Source organism: Diabrotica virgifera, chromosome 4 (assembly GCF_917563875.1).
Source record: "Diabrotica virgifera virgifera chromosome 4, PGI_DIABVI_V3a".
Taxonomy (NCBI): domain Eukaryota; kingdom Metazoa; phylum Arthropoda; class Insecta; order Coleoptera; family Chrysomelidae; genus Diabrotica; species Diabrotica virgifera.
Window position 1 is genome coordinate 80,304,849 of NC_065446.1, and position 13,229 is coordinate 80,318,077.

General features: G+C 35.5%; 1 protein-coding gene across 1 annotated transcript in view; it reads left to right on the forward strand.

Moving 5' to 3' along the window:
- The window catches only part of LOC114331270 (WD repeat-containing protein on Y chromosome), a 97,867-nt gene that overhangs the window by 54,240 nt on the left and 30,398 nt on the right, over positions 1 to 13,229 (forward strand). Inside the window, exons 8-9 of the mRNA XM_050649188.1 lie at positions 1,798 to 2,097; positions 10,074 to 10,320. Of these exons, the coding sequence (XP_050505145.1) occupies positions 1,798 to 2,097; positions 10,074 to 10,320 (547 nt within the window). The remainder of the gene's footprint in view (positions 1 to 1,797; positions 2,098 to 10,073; positions 10,321 to 13,229) is intronic.

Here is a 13,229-nt window from a genome sequence, read left to right on the forward strand (position 1 = left end):
TTTTAAAACTTTTTTGTCTCCTTGTAATTCTCCGACCAGAAAGTCAGTTTTAATCGAGATATTTTGAACATTTGTAAAATCCAATACAAATTTTTACGTGGTAAGTAAGAATATACAGGGTGTTCAGAAACTCTACCGACAAACGAAGACAGGAGATTTCTCAGATAATTTTAAGACAATTTAACCCAATTCACCTAGTCCGAAAATGCTTCCTAAGGGAGCTAGAGCTCTTTGAAGATGGCCTCATGTAATTAGTTTTTCTTCAATACCTCCAGAACGCTTCTATTTAGAAAAACGAAAATTGGTATGCATATTTACTTTCCAGAAATGAATCGATTCCATCTGTTGTGAATTTCTAGTATCGGTTATAGACGTCCGTTTTGGGTAGGGCAACGGTTATTTTATCGCATAACTTTTTTGTCTTTAATTTTTAAGCATTTTTGACACCGTTTTCTAGAAAAATCGATTTGAAAATTTTTCGTTTTTGGAATTTAAAAAAAAATTGAAAAAAATTTTCAAAAAAAAAACGATGTATTTTACTAACTTAAAACAAGAGTAACTTTTAGTACTCGAATACCTCATAATTTAATAATCTAGTGTCAAAAATGCTTAAAAATTAAAGACAAAAAAGTTATGCTATAAAATAACTGTTGACCTACCCAAAACAAACGCCTATGACCGTTACTAGAAATTCGCAATTAATGAAATCGATTCAACTCTGGAATATAAATAAATGTACCAGTTTTCGTCTTTCTAAATAGGTTTTTTTTGAATTTTTTTTTTGAAATTCAAAGAACGAAAAATTTTCAAATCGGTTTTTCTAGAAAACGGTGTATCCTATCGACTTAAAGCAAGAGTACCTTTTAGTATTAGAATACCTCACACTTTAATAATTCAGAGTCAAAAATGCTTAAAAATTAAAGACAAAAAAGTTATGCGATAAAATAACCGTTACCCTACCCAAAACGGACGCCTAGGATCGGTACTAAAAATTCGCAATAGATGGAATAGATTTATCTCTGGAAGATAAATACGCATGCCAATTTTTGTTTTTCTAAACGGAAGCGTTCTGGAGGTATTTAGGAAAAACTCATTACAAGACGCCATCTTCAAAGAGCTCTAGCTCCCTTAGGAAGCATTTTCGGACTAAGTGAATTGGGTTAAATTGTTTTAAAATTATCTGTAGAATCTTCTGTCTTCGTTTGTCGGAAATATCGTTTATCGAAAAAATACTAAGAGGCAAGAAAGCTAAAACATTGTGTTTAACTAATGGTACCACAAAAATAATTTAACTGGAATGTACAAACATTTGGGGCGTTTTAGGGAACAAAACCCCCACAAAATGTTTATGTAAACATATTAAAAAAGAAGCCGCATCTCGATAAAAACTGGCTTATCGAAAAAATATTAAGAAACAAAAAAGTTTTAAAAGCATTGTGTTTAACTAATGGTACCGCAGTAATAATTTGATTGGAACGTACACAAAAGTTTGCGGGGTTTAAGGGAACAAAACCCACAAACAATTTTTATGGGGTGTACAAACACTGTTATTATTTTTTTGAGATGTCCCTACCATAAGAATACTACATGTCCATTTTCAATAAAAAATATCTAATAGTTTTCGATATATTGGAAAAAATCGATTTTCATTTTGTAACTTAAAAGGGCTGTAACTTTTTTATGTGCACCTTTGTACTAAGGTAAGTTAGGTTCAATCGAACTATTTTTGATCCCAGAATATGTGATTTAATTTATGACCTGCATTTTTGTTACACCCTGTATAATATATTATTGTAGGTCCTGCAACTCTCGTTAAGGATAGTCGAACTCCAAGAGATCGGAGAGTTTCAAGCATCAATGTACCAGAAGAAATATTTCATTTAAAAAAATTAGCAATCCATACTATGTTGTTCTTGAATGCCAGAAAGACTGATCCACGTGTAGGAACGCTACTTGTAGCTTTAGAAAACGGCTCCATACAAGTTTGGAGTCACCATATTGTAGGAGGATATATTACAAGTTTTTCAGCCATTCACAAAGCTGGGGATTACGTTATATCAATGACAACCGATGAGAAGAACGAATTTTTATTTACAGGTAAACTTTTCTTATTTCAGTACCATATCCTGGATTGGACGTTTGCGATGATTTTGGTGCATGTCATGTAAGAAACATATTTCAAAAATTGGCTAATGGGCGCACAGTTTCTTTCAGACCTTCTTCCCACCCTCTAAGTATAAATAAGCTTGTACATTTGGTAAGACGGACTCGTTATCAAGCAACATGCAGCTAGAAAGAACCAAAACATACACAGAAGAAATCGTTGGGGATTTAGACCGAACCGCTCTAATATTAACCAGATATTCACAATAAAACAAATAATGGAAAATGCCGGGACTTTAATCGTGAGCTTCATCAGATGTTCATAGAATTCTAACAGGCATTTGATAGATTACATAATATGCAGGGTTAGACTGTGGACATTTCAGTACCATATCCTGATTGGACGTTTGCGATGATTTTGGTACATGTCATGTAAGAAACATGTTTCAAAAAGTGGCTAATGGGCGCACAGTTTCTTTCAGACCTTCTTCCCGCCCCCTAAGTATAAATAAGCATGTACATTTGGTAAGACGGACTCGTTATCAAGCAACATGCAGCTAGAAAGAACCAAAACATACACAGAAGAAATCGTTGGGGATTTAGACCGAACCGCTCTACTATATATATATATATATATATATATATATATATATATATATATATATATATATATATATATAGATTCGGGTTAGAACGTCCTGCGACGTTGTCCGATGCCCAATTGCCATCGCGTCCTATCATTACAATCGTCCTCTGTCAATCCTCGTTCGCTCATTGATCTTCGAACTCCTTCCATCCACGATTTCTTTGGTCTTCCTCGTTTCCTGTGTTCCGGTGGTATCCATTTTGCTACTTTCTTTGGTAGTCTTTCTTCTGGCATTCTTTGAACATGCCCATACCATATAAGTTGTTTTCTATCTATGCAGTCGGTCACAGTTTTTTTAGACCCATTTCTTCCTTAATTGTGTTGTTTTGAACCCTATCAAATCAAGTTTGGTTTTTCTAGCTGCTCTTCCTAGTGCGTCCATTTCTGTGGCTTCTATTTTCCTTATTTGATGTTTTTTCAGACGCCAAGCTTCAGATCCGTACAGCAGTGTGCTTTTTATCATTGTGTCATATATTCTCAATTTTCTTTGTTTTCCTATTTACAGTACTCCATAAAATTCCATTCAGAGATTTAATTAATTTTCTAGCTTTATTTATTCTACTGTTTATCTCTGCATCATCCGTTCCTTCTTTGTTAAAATTTATTCCCAGGTATTTACAGTCTTCACATCGTTTTATTGTTTGATTGTTTTCCAGTTGCAGGTCAGTAGTTTCCTCTCCTACGCAGAGGTACACCGTCTTTTCCATGTTCATTATCAAACCCCATTTTTCAAATTCCTCATTCAATTTTCGTGTCATGTACTCGAGATCCTCTTTGTCATTTGCACATATAACTTGATCATCGGCAAATTGGAGGGTATACAAACAAGTATCATCGTCCACCTGTATGCCCATTCCTTTGCATTTCGATTTCCACTGGTGGAGAGCTTTACCAATGTAGATTTTAAAAAGTGTCGGTGATATGCAGCACCCCTGTCGTAGGCCTTTATTGACTCTGAATGGTTCCGATATTCTGTTGCCTAATTTTATCTGGGCTTCCATGTTGTTGTATATATTCTGAACAGCCTTTATGAGTGTATGATTGATTGAAGTTTCCTGGAATACCTGCCATAGTTTCGAGATAGGTATGTTAGCATATGCTTTTTCTAAATCTATAAATGTAGGTGTGTTGATCTATTCCGTGCTAGTTTCTTCTCTTTAATTTGTTTCAAGCAGAACTGCAGAACACGTTATCTGTGCAAGATCTACCGCTCTACTATTAACCAGATATTCACAATAAAACAGATAATGGAAAATGCCGGGACTTTAATCGTGAGCTTCATCAGATGTTCATAGAATTCTAACAGGCATTTGATAGAGTACATATGCAGGATTAGACTGTGGACAGCGAGGCAGGAACTTGGTTTCCAAAAAAACTAGTAAATTTGACACGGATGTGTATGGAACGGTTACGATGTAAGGTGAGAGTTGGACAACAGTACTCAGAGACATTTGAAATAAACAAATGGACGGTAAGATGGACAGGGAGATGCACTTTCCCCACAACTCTTCAACTTAGCTCTGGAACACATAACCAGAAGTGCGAGAATCGTACAACCGACTAAAATATTTCATCGAGAAGGACCAAACTTACTATTGGCACTTGCAGACGATATCGATCTAATAGGAAACACCAGATTAAAGATTGAAGGAATTAAGTAGATTTTGCAGGGAGGTAATAAGAATAGAATTGTATAAAAGTTTATATTGAAAAAATTAAAAAAAAAAAAAATTATACAAAAAAATATGTATACAAAAAAAAATGTATAAAAAAAATTAAATCTTATAAAAAAAAAAAAAGTATAATAAATTATAAAAAAATGAAAAAGAGAAAAAAAAAATTAAAAACACAAAGAGGGTGTAAACCTCCGCGGGGTTGATCCGGGTTGAAGCCTTATCGCTGTGTAAAAAAAAACATATATTTATTAGCATTTAGTATTAGTATTTAGTATTAGCATGTAGTTTTTTTTTGTCGATTTAATTATTTGTAAATTAATTTAAGTTGGTTAGGGCCATGAATGAGGAGTATAACTACTGGTCAATTAAATGTTTCCACTTCTACATATGTATGTATGTATGTGCGTGCATAAGTATTATATGTGCGCACATGTACCTAATGTATTATGTAATGCAATGTATTATATTTGGAATATTGTAGCAAACAGTAATTTATTATCTATCGTGGCTGAATGGATCAAGTAATCCAAAGCCAATAAGGAAGAAAAAAAAAGATTGAAGGAGATTTTTGTGAGGTTAGAAAAGGAAGAAGGAAGTAGCAGAGAAGATGGGGCTCCTAGTAAATGAAAGTGAAACTAAATATACTTATATGAGCCGCAATATCCAAAACAGAGATAGAATCGGACAGAACATCACCATCGATGTCTTTATCTTTGAGCGAGTCAGAGAATGTAAGTATCTTGGAACAGCAATAACTGAAGACAATAACGGATCACAAGAAATAAAAACTAGGATGCCAGCCGGTAACAGATGTATTTATGCCCTTCAAAACCTTATAACATCGAAACCACTAACAAAACATACAAAGATACAACTTGTAACGGTACGGAAGTCATTAACGTTTTCGAATCAATAATATTATTTTTGTTCCACCCTGTATGCTGAATCCGTTTCGTAAATTGTACTGTGATTGTGTGGAATTAGATCATCTGATCCCTTGTCGCTCTCACGATGTTAAATATTGTGTATTTTGTTTATCTGACCGTTCTCTGAAATTCGGCGTAGATATCGTAAGTGCCTCAATTTGTTTGTATTCAACAGAGGAGGCGGCATTGCTTCAAACAGGTTTAATGATTCTTCGAGACGAAAAGTCTGAGTTTTATTTATTTTAGAGCCAGAATGTCGTTGTATGTTTATCTAAGAGATAAGTGGATCAGCGATAGGGTTTCTCAAGTGTTTTCGAGTCGATAATCGTTGATAGAGCTGACTTAAGCATTTCTGATGGGAAAAGTAGGTGTAACAAACTTTTGAGATCTGTTTGTTTATTTTTTTTTTGGTGATTGGCCGAGCTATTTTGGTGTGCGTCCGAGGGCTTAATCTAGAGCGTAATTTGCAATTTCCTATTGGTCAAGATTTTGATTGATTGAGTGCCAAGTCTGTTAATTGGTTGTTGAATTGTTGATGGAAAGATCAAATGATTTCTGGAGAGGGCGTTGAATTTTAGAAGATTGGAGTTTGGGGAGATCGGTACAGTTAGTTCCGTTAGGGCCGTCATCAAGAGAGTTCCGTTAGAGTCGTCATGAAGTGAAGTCTAGTTTGACCAGTCAGTTTCCAGTTTAGTGAAGTTAAAATGTATCATAGTTACAAGTTTCTTCGGCCGACTGATAGTTAACTCAGCTCGGCGACGCATTGCGGTGTACAACGGAGCCCCGGCAATTTTCGCTGTTGTTAGGCGGATGTCGATATCGTTATACAGAGTTGGGATAAAGTACGGATCCAAGCAATTATCTTTGACACGAAAAAAACAACATTTATGAAACTTTGCGTGTGCAAGTACAGTGACGTAAAAGGCATCTGATGCCATATTTTTTGTTACTACTCCACTTCCGGTTTCACCGGAAATACCCTTAACTTATTTAATTTAAATGGGGCACCCTGTATATTTTTGCGGATTTTTAAAGAACTTGTTATTTTTAATTCATACATACCAAGTTTGGAAGAAAAGACTATTAAAACAAGAAATAATAGTTATTTATAATATAAGTGTTAAAAGTACACGTTTAAGGCACGCATGTGAAAGTTTGAAGAATGAGCGAAGCGAGTTCTGCAATTCACATGAGTGCCTTAAAAATGTACTTTTTAACACGCATATCATACAATATTTTTTCTACAAACGTAATTACAGGATAATCCGATAATATCTACAAACACTTTTACTTGAACTCAACTGAACCGATAATCATTAATATTTCAATACGATATTTTTCACTTAAATGAACCATTTTTAATACAACTTATTTCTGTCAATTAGTTCAGTAAACGTTTTACCTACTATACTAAATTCAAATAAGTCATGCAGTGCATGTAAAGAACAATTTTAGTCTACAGTATAGATGGTACCCGTTTATTTCCTACTACTTTGTATTAAGTAATACAAAAAAATTATCTACAGACACTTTTTAACAAATTTTTTCTACCAAATTCGGTATGTGTGAATTAAAAATAACAAGTTCTTTTAAAATCCGCAAAAATATACATGGTGTCCCATTTAAATTAAATAAGTTAAGGGTATTTCCGGTGAAACCGGAAGTGGAGTAGTAACAAAAAATATGGCAATAGATGCCTTTTGCGTCACTGTACTTGAATGCAAAGTTTCATAAATATTGTTCTTTTAGTTTCAAAGATATTTGCTTGGTTCCATACTTTATCCCAACCCAGTATGTGCCACTTTTGGTATCATTTTTTTTTACATGCAGTCAGATCCAGGAATTATGCAGGAGTAGAATTTTTTGGTGTTACTAGTTTCAACATCGTAGTTAAAGCACGGAGTTGTTTTTATTTTGGTATTTTTTGATCCCGTTAAATAAACTAGAAAACAAATTCTTTTTAAATATTTTTCTTCGAGTAGTGCAGATAAAATAAATTCAATGCTGAATTTTTAAATAAATTCAATGCTGAATTTTTCTATAAACTATAACTATGGGTAACCTGCTGTACTATTATTATATCAATTCATTTGTAAAGTGACATTTAGTGAGTGAATTGTGCCTTGGACTTAGAACAACCAAGAAGAACAGGACTATGGTAACAAGGTATTATTTTTTCTTTGTAAAACTTTTTATTTTCTTTTTTTGGTAATCACGTAATCTGGTACATCTCTATTTGTAACACCGTAAGAGATCACAGATTTAATTTTTTTGTTTCAATATTTCTATTTTTTGTATATTTTTGGTTCCCATAAGGTAACCAGTGGCGCCCAATACTTATATCCGTTTTATTTGACATTCTTATATTGATTTTTCTATTTTTTATTTCTAAGCTAATAAGAGCATATTAATAACATCTTGTTAAGAACCATGCCATATCTCTTCCGGTTCTGAGCAACCGAGGAATTGTTCTCCAAATTGTGTAGCACGTCACATCCTTATATGACATATCAACATCGTGTCAAATGTTATTTATTTACCAACAATGTTTCACTAGCATTTGACGTATTAATGTTTCAAACTACACAAAACAATCATACGACCCGTAATGATGTATGGTAGCGAAATGTAGACGATAACAAAGGCAAACGAAGAGAGACTACGTGATTGGGAAAGAAAAATTCTAAAAAAGAAATAAATGATGGTTTTGCCTGTTTTCGATTCAGAGGGTTGCACACCCGCTAGACAGGCTGTTTCTACCATTTCAGGCGTCCTCAGTAGCTTTTGTTAGCGAGCACACCTCTGAATCGAAAAATAGCTCCACCATCATTTTAAAGGGAATCTGAAAAATAATTCAAATTTAGACGCGATACAGCGACATCTCATAACAAATTGAAGAGTCTCAAATGCAGAATCCACCAATTTAATAAAAATTAAAATGGTAAATAGTGATTTAAATTTTTATTATTTTATTTCCTTTACTCGATTTGAGTACTGAAAGTTCCTCTGCTGTCCTTTTCCTAGACGAATGAAGGCGGAATGTGATCGTTTCCCTTTCGTTTTCTGTATTCGTCGTCTGCTGTCTTATTAAATGAAAAAGTCGCAGATTAAGGATGTACCAGTAAGAACTTTCAACGCGAAAATCTCAGGTTTAAATCACTATTTACCATTCTAATTTTTATTAAATTGGTGGATTCTGCATCTGAGACTCTTCAATTTGTTATGAGATGTCGCTGTATCGCGTCTAATGGGAAATTTGAATTATTTTTCAGATTCCCTTTAAAATGATGGTGGAGCTATTTTTCGATTCAGAGGTGTGCACGCTAACAAAAGCTACTGAGGACGCCTGAAATGGTAGAAACAGCCTGTCTAGCGGGTGTGCAACCCTCTGAATCGAAAACAGGCAAAACCATCATTTATTATTTTATTTCCTTTACTTGGTTTGAGTACTGAAAGTTCCTCTGCTGTCCTTTTCCTAGACGAATGAAGGCGGAATGTGATCGTTTCCCTTTCGTTTTCTATATTCGTCGTCTGCTGTCTTATTAAATGAAAAAGTCGCAGATTAAGGATGTACCAGTAAGAACTTTCAACGCGAAAAGTCTCAGGTTTAAATCACTATTTACCATTTTAATTTTTATTAAATTGGTGGATTCTGCATCTGAGAGTCTTCAATTTGTTTTAAGAAAGATCTTTGGGCTTGTGCTTGATGAAGCAGCAGGACAATATAGGATAAGAGCTAACAAAGAGCTTGAAGGACTATAACCAGTCGCTAACATAATAAAAGAAATAAAGTCCAGAATACTCCAATGGACAGGATACCTTAAAAGACATTCTGGTAAGGCTGGTGTGGGAAGAAGTCCCAACTAGAAGAAGACCACGTGGACGCCCTCGACTCCGGTGGAGAGATAATATTATGGGCATGGAGAATTGGATGGAGATTGTTCAATACAGAAAGGAATAGAGGCATGTTGTCGAGACCTGTCAAGGTCTGAAAACGAAGGCGTTCAGCAAGTTGAGCTGGAGCTGCTCATTTTAGGACATCGTAGTCTTTAGCAAGACTCTTCGTCTTTTGGTTATGTACGTCTTTTCTTCAGAGTTTGCGCTGGATTAAGATGACGATAAGGAAAGTCCCCTATATCTTGTATTCTTGACTTAAGAACAAACTGGTTCAATTCAGGAAGATGTTTAGTTAATTATTCTTCTTCTTCTTGTGCCGTCTTCTAACGAGGGTTGGCGATCACTTCATTAAACGCTTATCTGTCTTTTGAAACGTGAAATATCTGTTCAACACTGAGGTTAGCCAATCTCTAATATTTCTCAGCCAAGATTTCTTTCTTCCCAAGCCTTTTTCCCCTCTACTCTTCCTTGTATGATAACGTGTAGCAGAGAGTATTTATCGTTACGAAGTATGTGACCCAGATACGATGTTTTTCTTATTTTAATTGTGTTCATAAGCTTTCTGTCATGTCCAATTCGTCTTAACACTTCTTCGTTTGAGGCTTTTGCAGTCAAACAGTCCAAGAAATTTTCAGAATACGCCTATATAACCACATTTAAATTTTTATACGGATTGGACTTTTAGAGTTCAACCTTCTACTTCATATAGTATTTGCGACCAAACATAACATTCGACGAACCTCAGTTAAGTATTACATTCAATTTTTTTAAATTAAATGAGGGAAATATTTCTTTTAGAAAATAAAATATTTCAATTCGTTTCAGGGACCACTGTTGGTTACATAAAAATCTGGCTATTGAAGAACTTCTGCGTTTTAGATGAAGAAAGAGAACATATTTGTATGCCTAAGTACAGGCTTATGTTTCCCTTTTTGTGGGGCGATAGATTTGTTGGCAGAGCTCGAAGAATGCAAAAAGCCCAACCATTTCCTATTCTTTTAAACAGTTTTAAAGGTCACTTTATGCCTGTGTCAGGAATTTTGTACATTGAAGAGTGCCAATTAATTATAAGGTAAACCAAGTTTAAAGAAACTTTGTTTTATTAGAATTTAAGGTCCTTATTTTAAAGTTATTTGCGAAAAACCGTTTGTAAGTTTATCACGGGTAGTTCTTTCAGGACAACAAACAAGTTAAAAATAAAAATATATTCAGGATATTTGTAAACAGTTCAAAATTAAAAATAACAAAATAAAATATCTATCTTCGCCCCGTTCCGGAGAAAGCTCCCTAGACGGCCTGCAAAAGAAATAAAATTGTTTTTATAACTACATAATATCATCAAAAATATAATAACAACACAGTATATACAATTAGTCTAAGAGCTGGAAGCGGATTTTGTGCGTGATAAGTAATATGGAAAAGCTATACGGAGATATGTTGAATTAGTTATGTACATGACTTTCACCAACGGCCGGAAACCAGAGTGGGGGTCGAGGGTAGTTATAAGGGGTCAAATTCGCGGTTTTATTATTTTTTTTGTGACGCTCATGATCGAGATAGTGCACCAAAATTTGGGAGTAAGTAGGTCATGACATAACTAAGTAAAATCTCCAGAGGCGGAACGCTGCTTGGGGTACAAAGGGGTGATAGGCAGGGGTGAGTATAAAAATATATGGGGGTTTTTTGCCGTTTGTGATCGAGATAGTGCACAAAAATTTAGGAGTAAGTGGATCAAGACATTACTAAGAAAAATCCCCAGAGCCGGAAACCAGAGTGGGGGAGGAAGGTAGTTATAAGGGGTCAAAATCCCGTTTTTTATTATTTTTTTTGTGACGCTCATGATCGAGATAGTGCACCAAAATTTGGGAGTAAGTAGGTCATGACGTAACTAAGTAAAATCTCCATAGGCGGAACGCTGCGTGGGGGACGAATGTTGTGGCAGGTCACAAAAAATAATACAAACTGCGAATTTGACCCCTTAAAACTACCCTCATCCCCAACTCTGGTTTCCGGCTCTGGGGATTTTACTTAGCTAAGTAATGGTCTCTTTATTCCCAAATTTTGGTGCACTATCTTAATCTAGAACGTCGCAAAAATCCCCTTTTTTTATATTCACACCTACCCCCACCCCTTTATCGGTCACGCAGCGTTCCACCCCTGGAGATATTACTTAGTTACCTCATGACCTACTTATTCCCAAATTTTGGTGCACTAGCTCGGTCATGAGCGTCACAAAAAAATAATAATAACCGCGACTTTGACCCCTTATAACTACCCTCGTCCTCCACCTCGGGTTTCCGGCTCTGAGGATCTTACTTAGTTTTGTCATGGTCTACTTAGTCCCAAATTTTGGTGCACTCTCTCAATCACGAATGTCGCAATAAACCCCCTATATTTTTTGTATTCACCCCTGATCCACCACTTTGTCGGCCACGCAGCGTGCCACCCCTGGAGATTTTACTTAGTTACGTCATGACCTACTTATTCCCAAATTTTGGTGCACTATCTCGATCATGAGCGTTACAAAAGAAAATAATAAAAAACGGGACATTGACCCCTTATAACTACTTGCTTCCCCCACTCTGGTTTCCAGCTCTGGGGATTTTACTTAGTAATGTCATGGTCTACTCATTCCCAAATTTTGGTCCACTATCTCAATCACGAACGTCGCAAAAAACCCTTTAAATTTTTTATATTCACCCCTACCCCCACCTCTTTGTCGGCTACGCAGCGTTCCGCCCCTAGAGATTTTACTTAGTAACGTCATGACCTACTTATTCCCAAATTTTGGTGCACTATCTCTATCATGAGCGTCACAAAAAAAAATAATAAAAAACGGGACTTTAACCCCTTATAACTACCCTCGTCCCCCCACTCTGATTTCTGGCTCTTGGGATTTTACTTAGTAATGTCATGGTCTACTTATTCCCAAATTTTGGTCCACTATCTCAATCACGTCGCAAAAAACCCTTTAAATTTTCTATATTCACCCCTACCGCCACCCCTTTGTCGGCCACGCAGCGTTTCGCCCCTAGAGATTTTACTTAGTTACGTCATGACCTACTTATTCCCATATTTTGGTGCACTATCTCGATCATGAGCGTCACAAAAAAAAAATAATAAAAACCGCGACTTTGACCCCTTATAACTACCCTCGGCCCCCACTCTGGTTTCCGGCCGTTAGTGAAAGTCATGTACACAACTAATTCAACATATCCCCGTATAGTTTTCCCATATTACTTATCACGCACAAAATCCGCTTCTATCTCTCCGACTAAATAGCAATCACGCTATACGGAATCAATCTATCTACATAATTACACAATCTAGTGATGTTGAAAAAGTATCTATTTGTTACAAAGTACTCGTTACTTACGAATACCGAAAGTAACGATTAATATACAGAGAGGCAAATCGTTACTTTCATTACTTTGGTTACTCTGATTACTTCGTTACTTCGTACCAATCGTATCAGAGCGAGTAACGACTATCGTATCTACAACCAGTACACTTGATTACTTTCTACCAATCGTATACCAGCGGACGGGACCGGTATTTTACGAGTGGTATCGAATATCGTTATCGGTATGAAGCGTTTTAAGGGTATGAGGGTGAGGAGAAGATAGAACATGAAACAGAGGGAGGTATAATGGTATACATAAAATATGTAATGTATGTCATTAACAAAGTTCGAATGCGAGAACCCTATATTTTTATCTAGATCTACGCGATTTGCCGATGTAGATTAGATAGTAGATAATTCACAAATTCACAGAATGAAAATTAAAATAAAACCTACCTACGGAGAAATACGATTCTCGATATGATTACTGGTACTCAAATAAAAAAGTAATCATAGTAATCAAAGTAACGAATACTGTAAATGACTACTTTATACAAAAGTAACGATTTGTAACGAATACTCGAAAGTAAGTATAATCAACATCACTATTGTAACAGATTAATACTCACGACGGACCT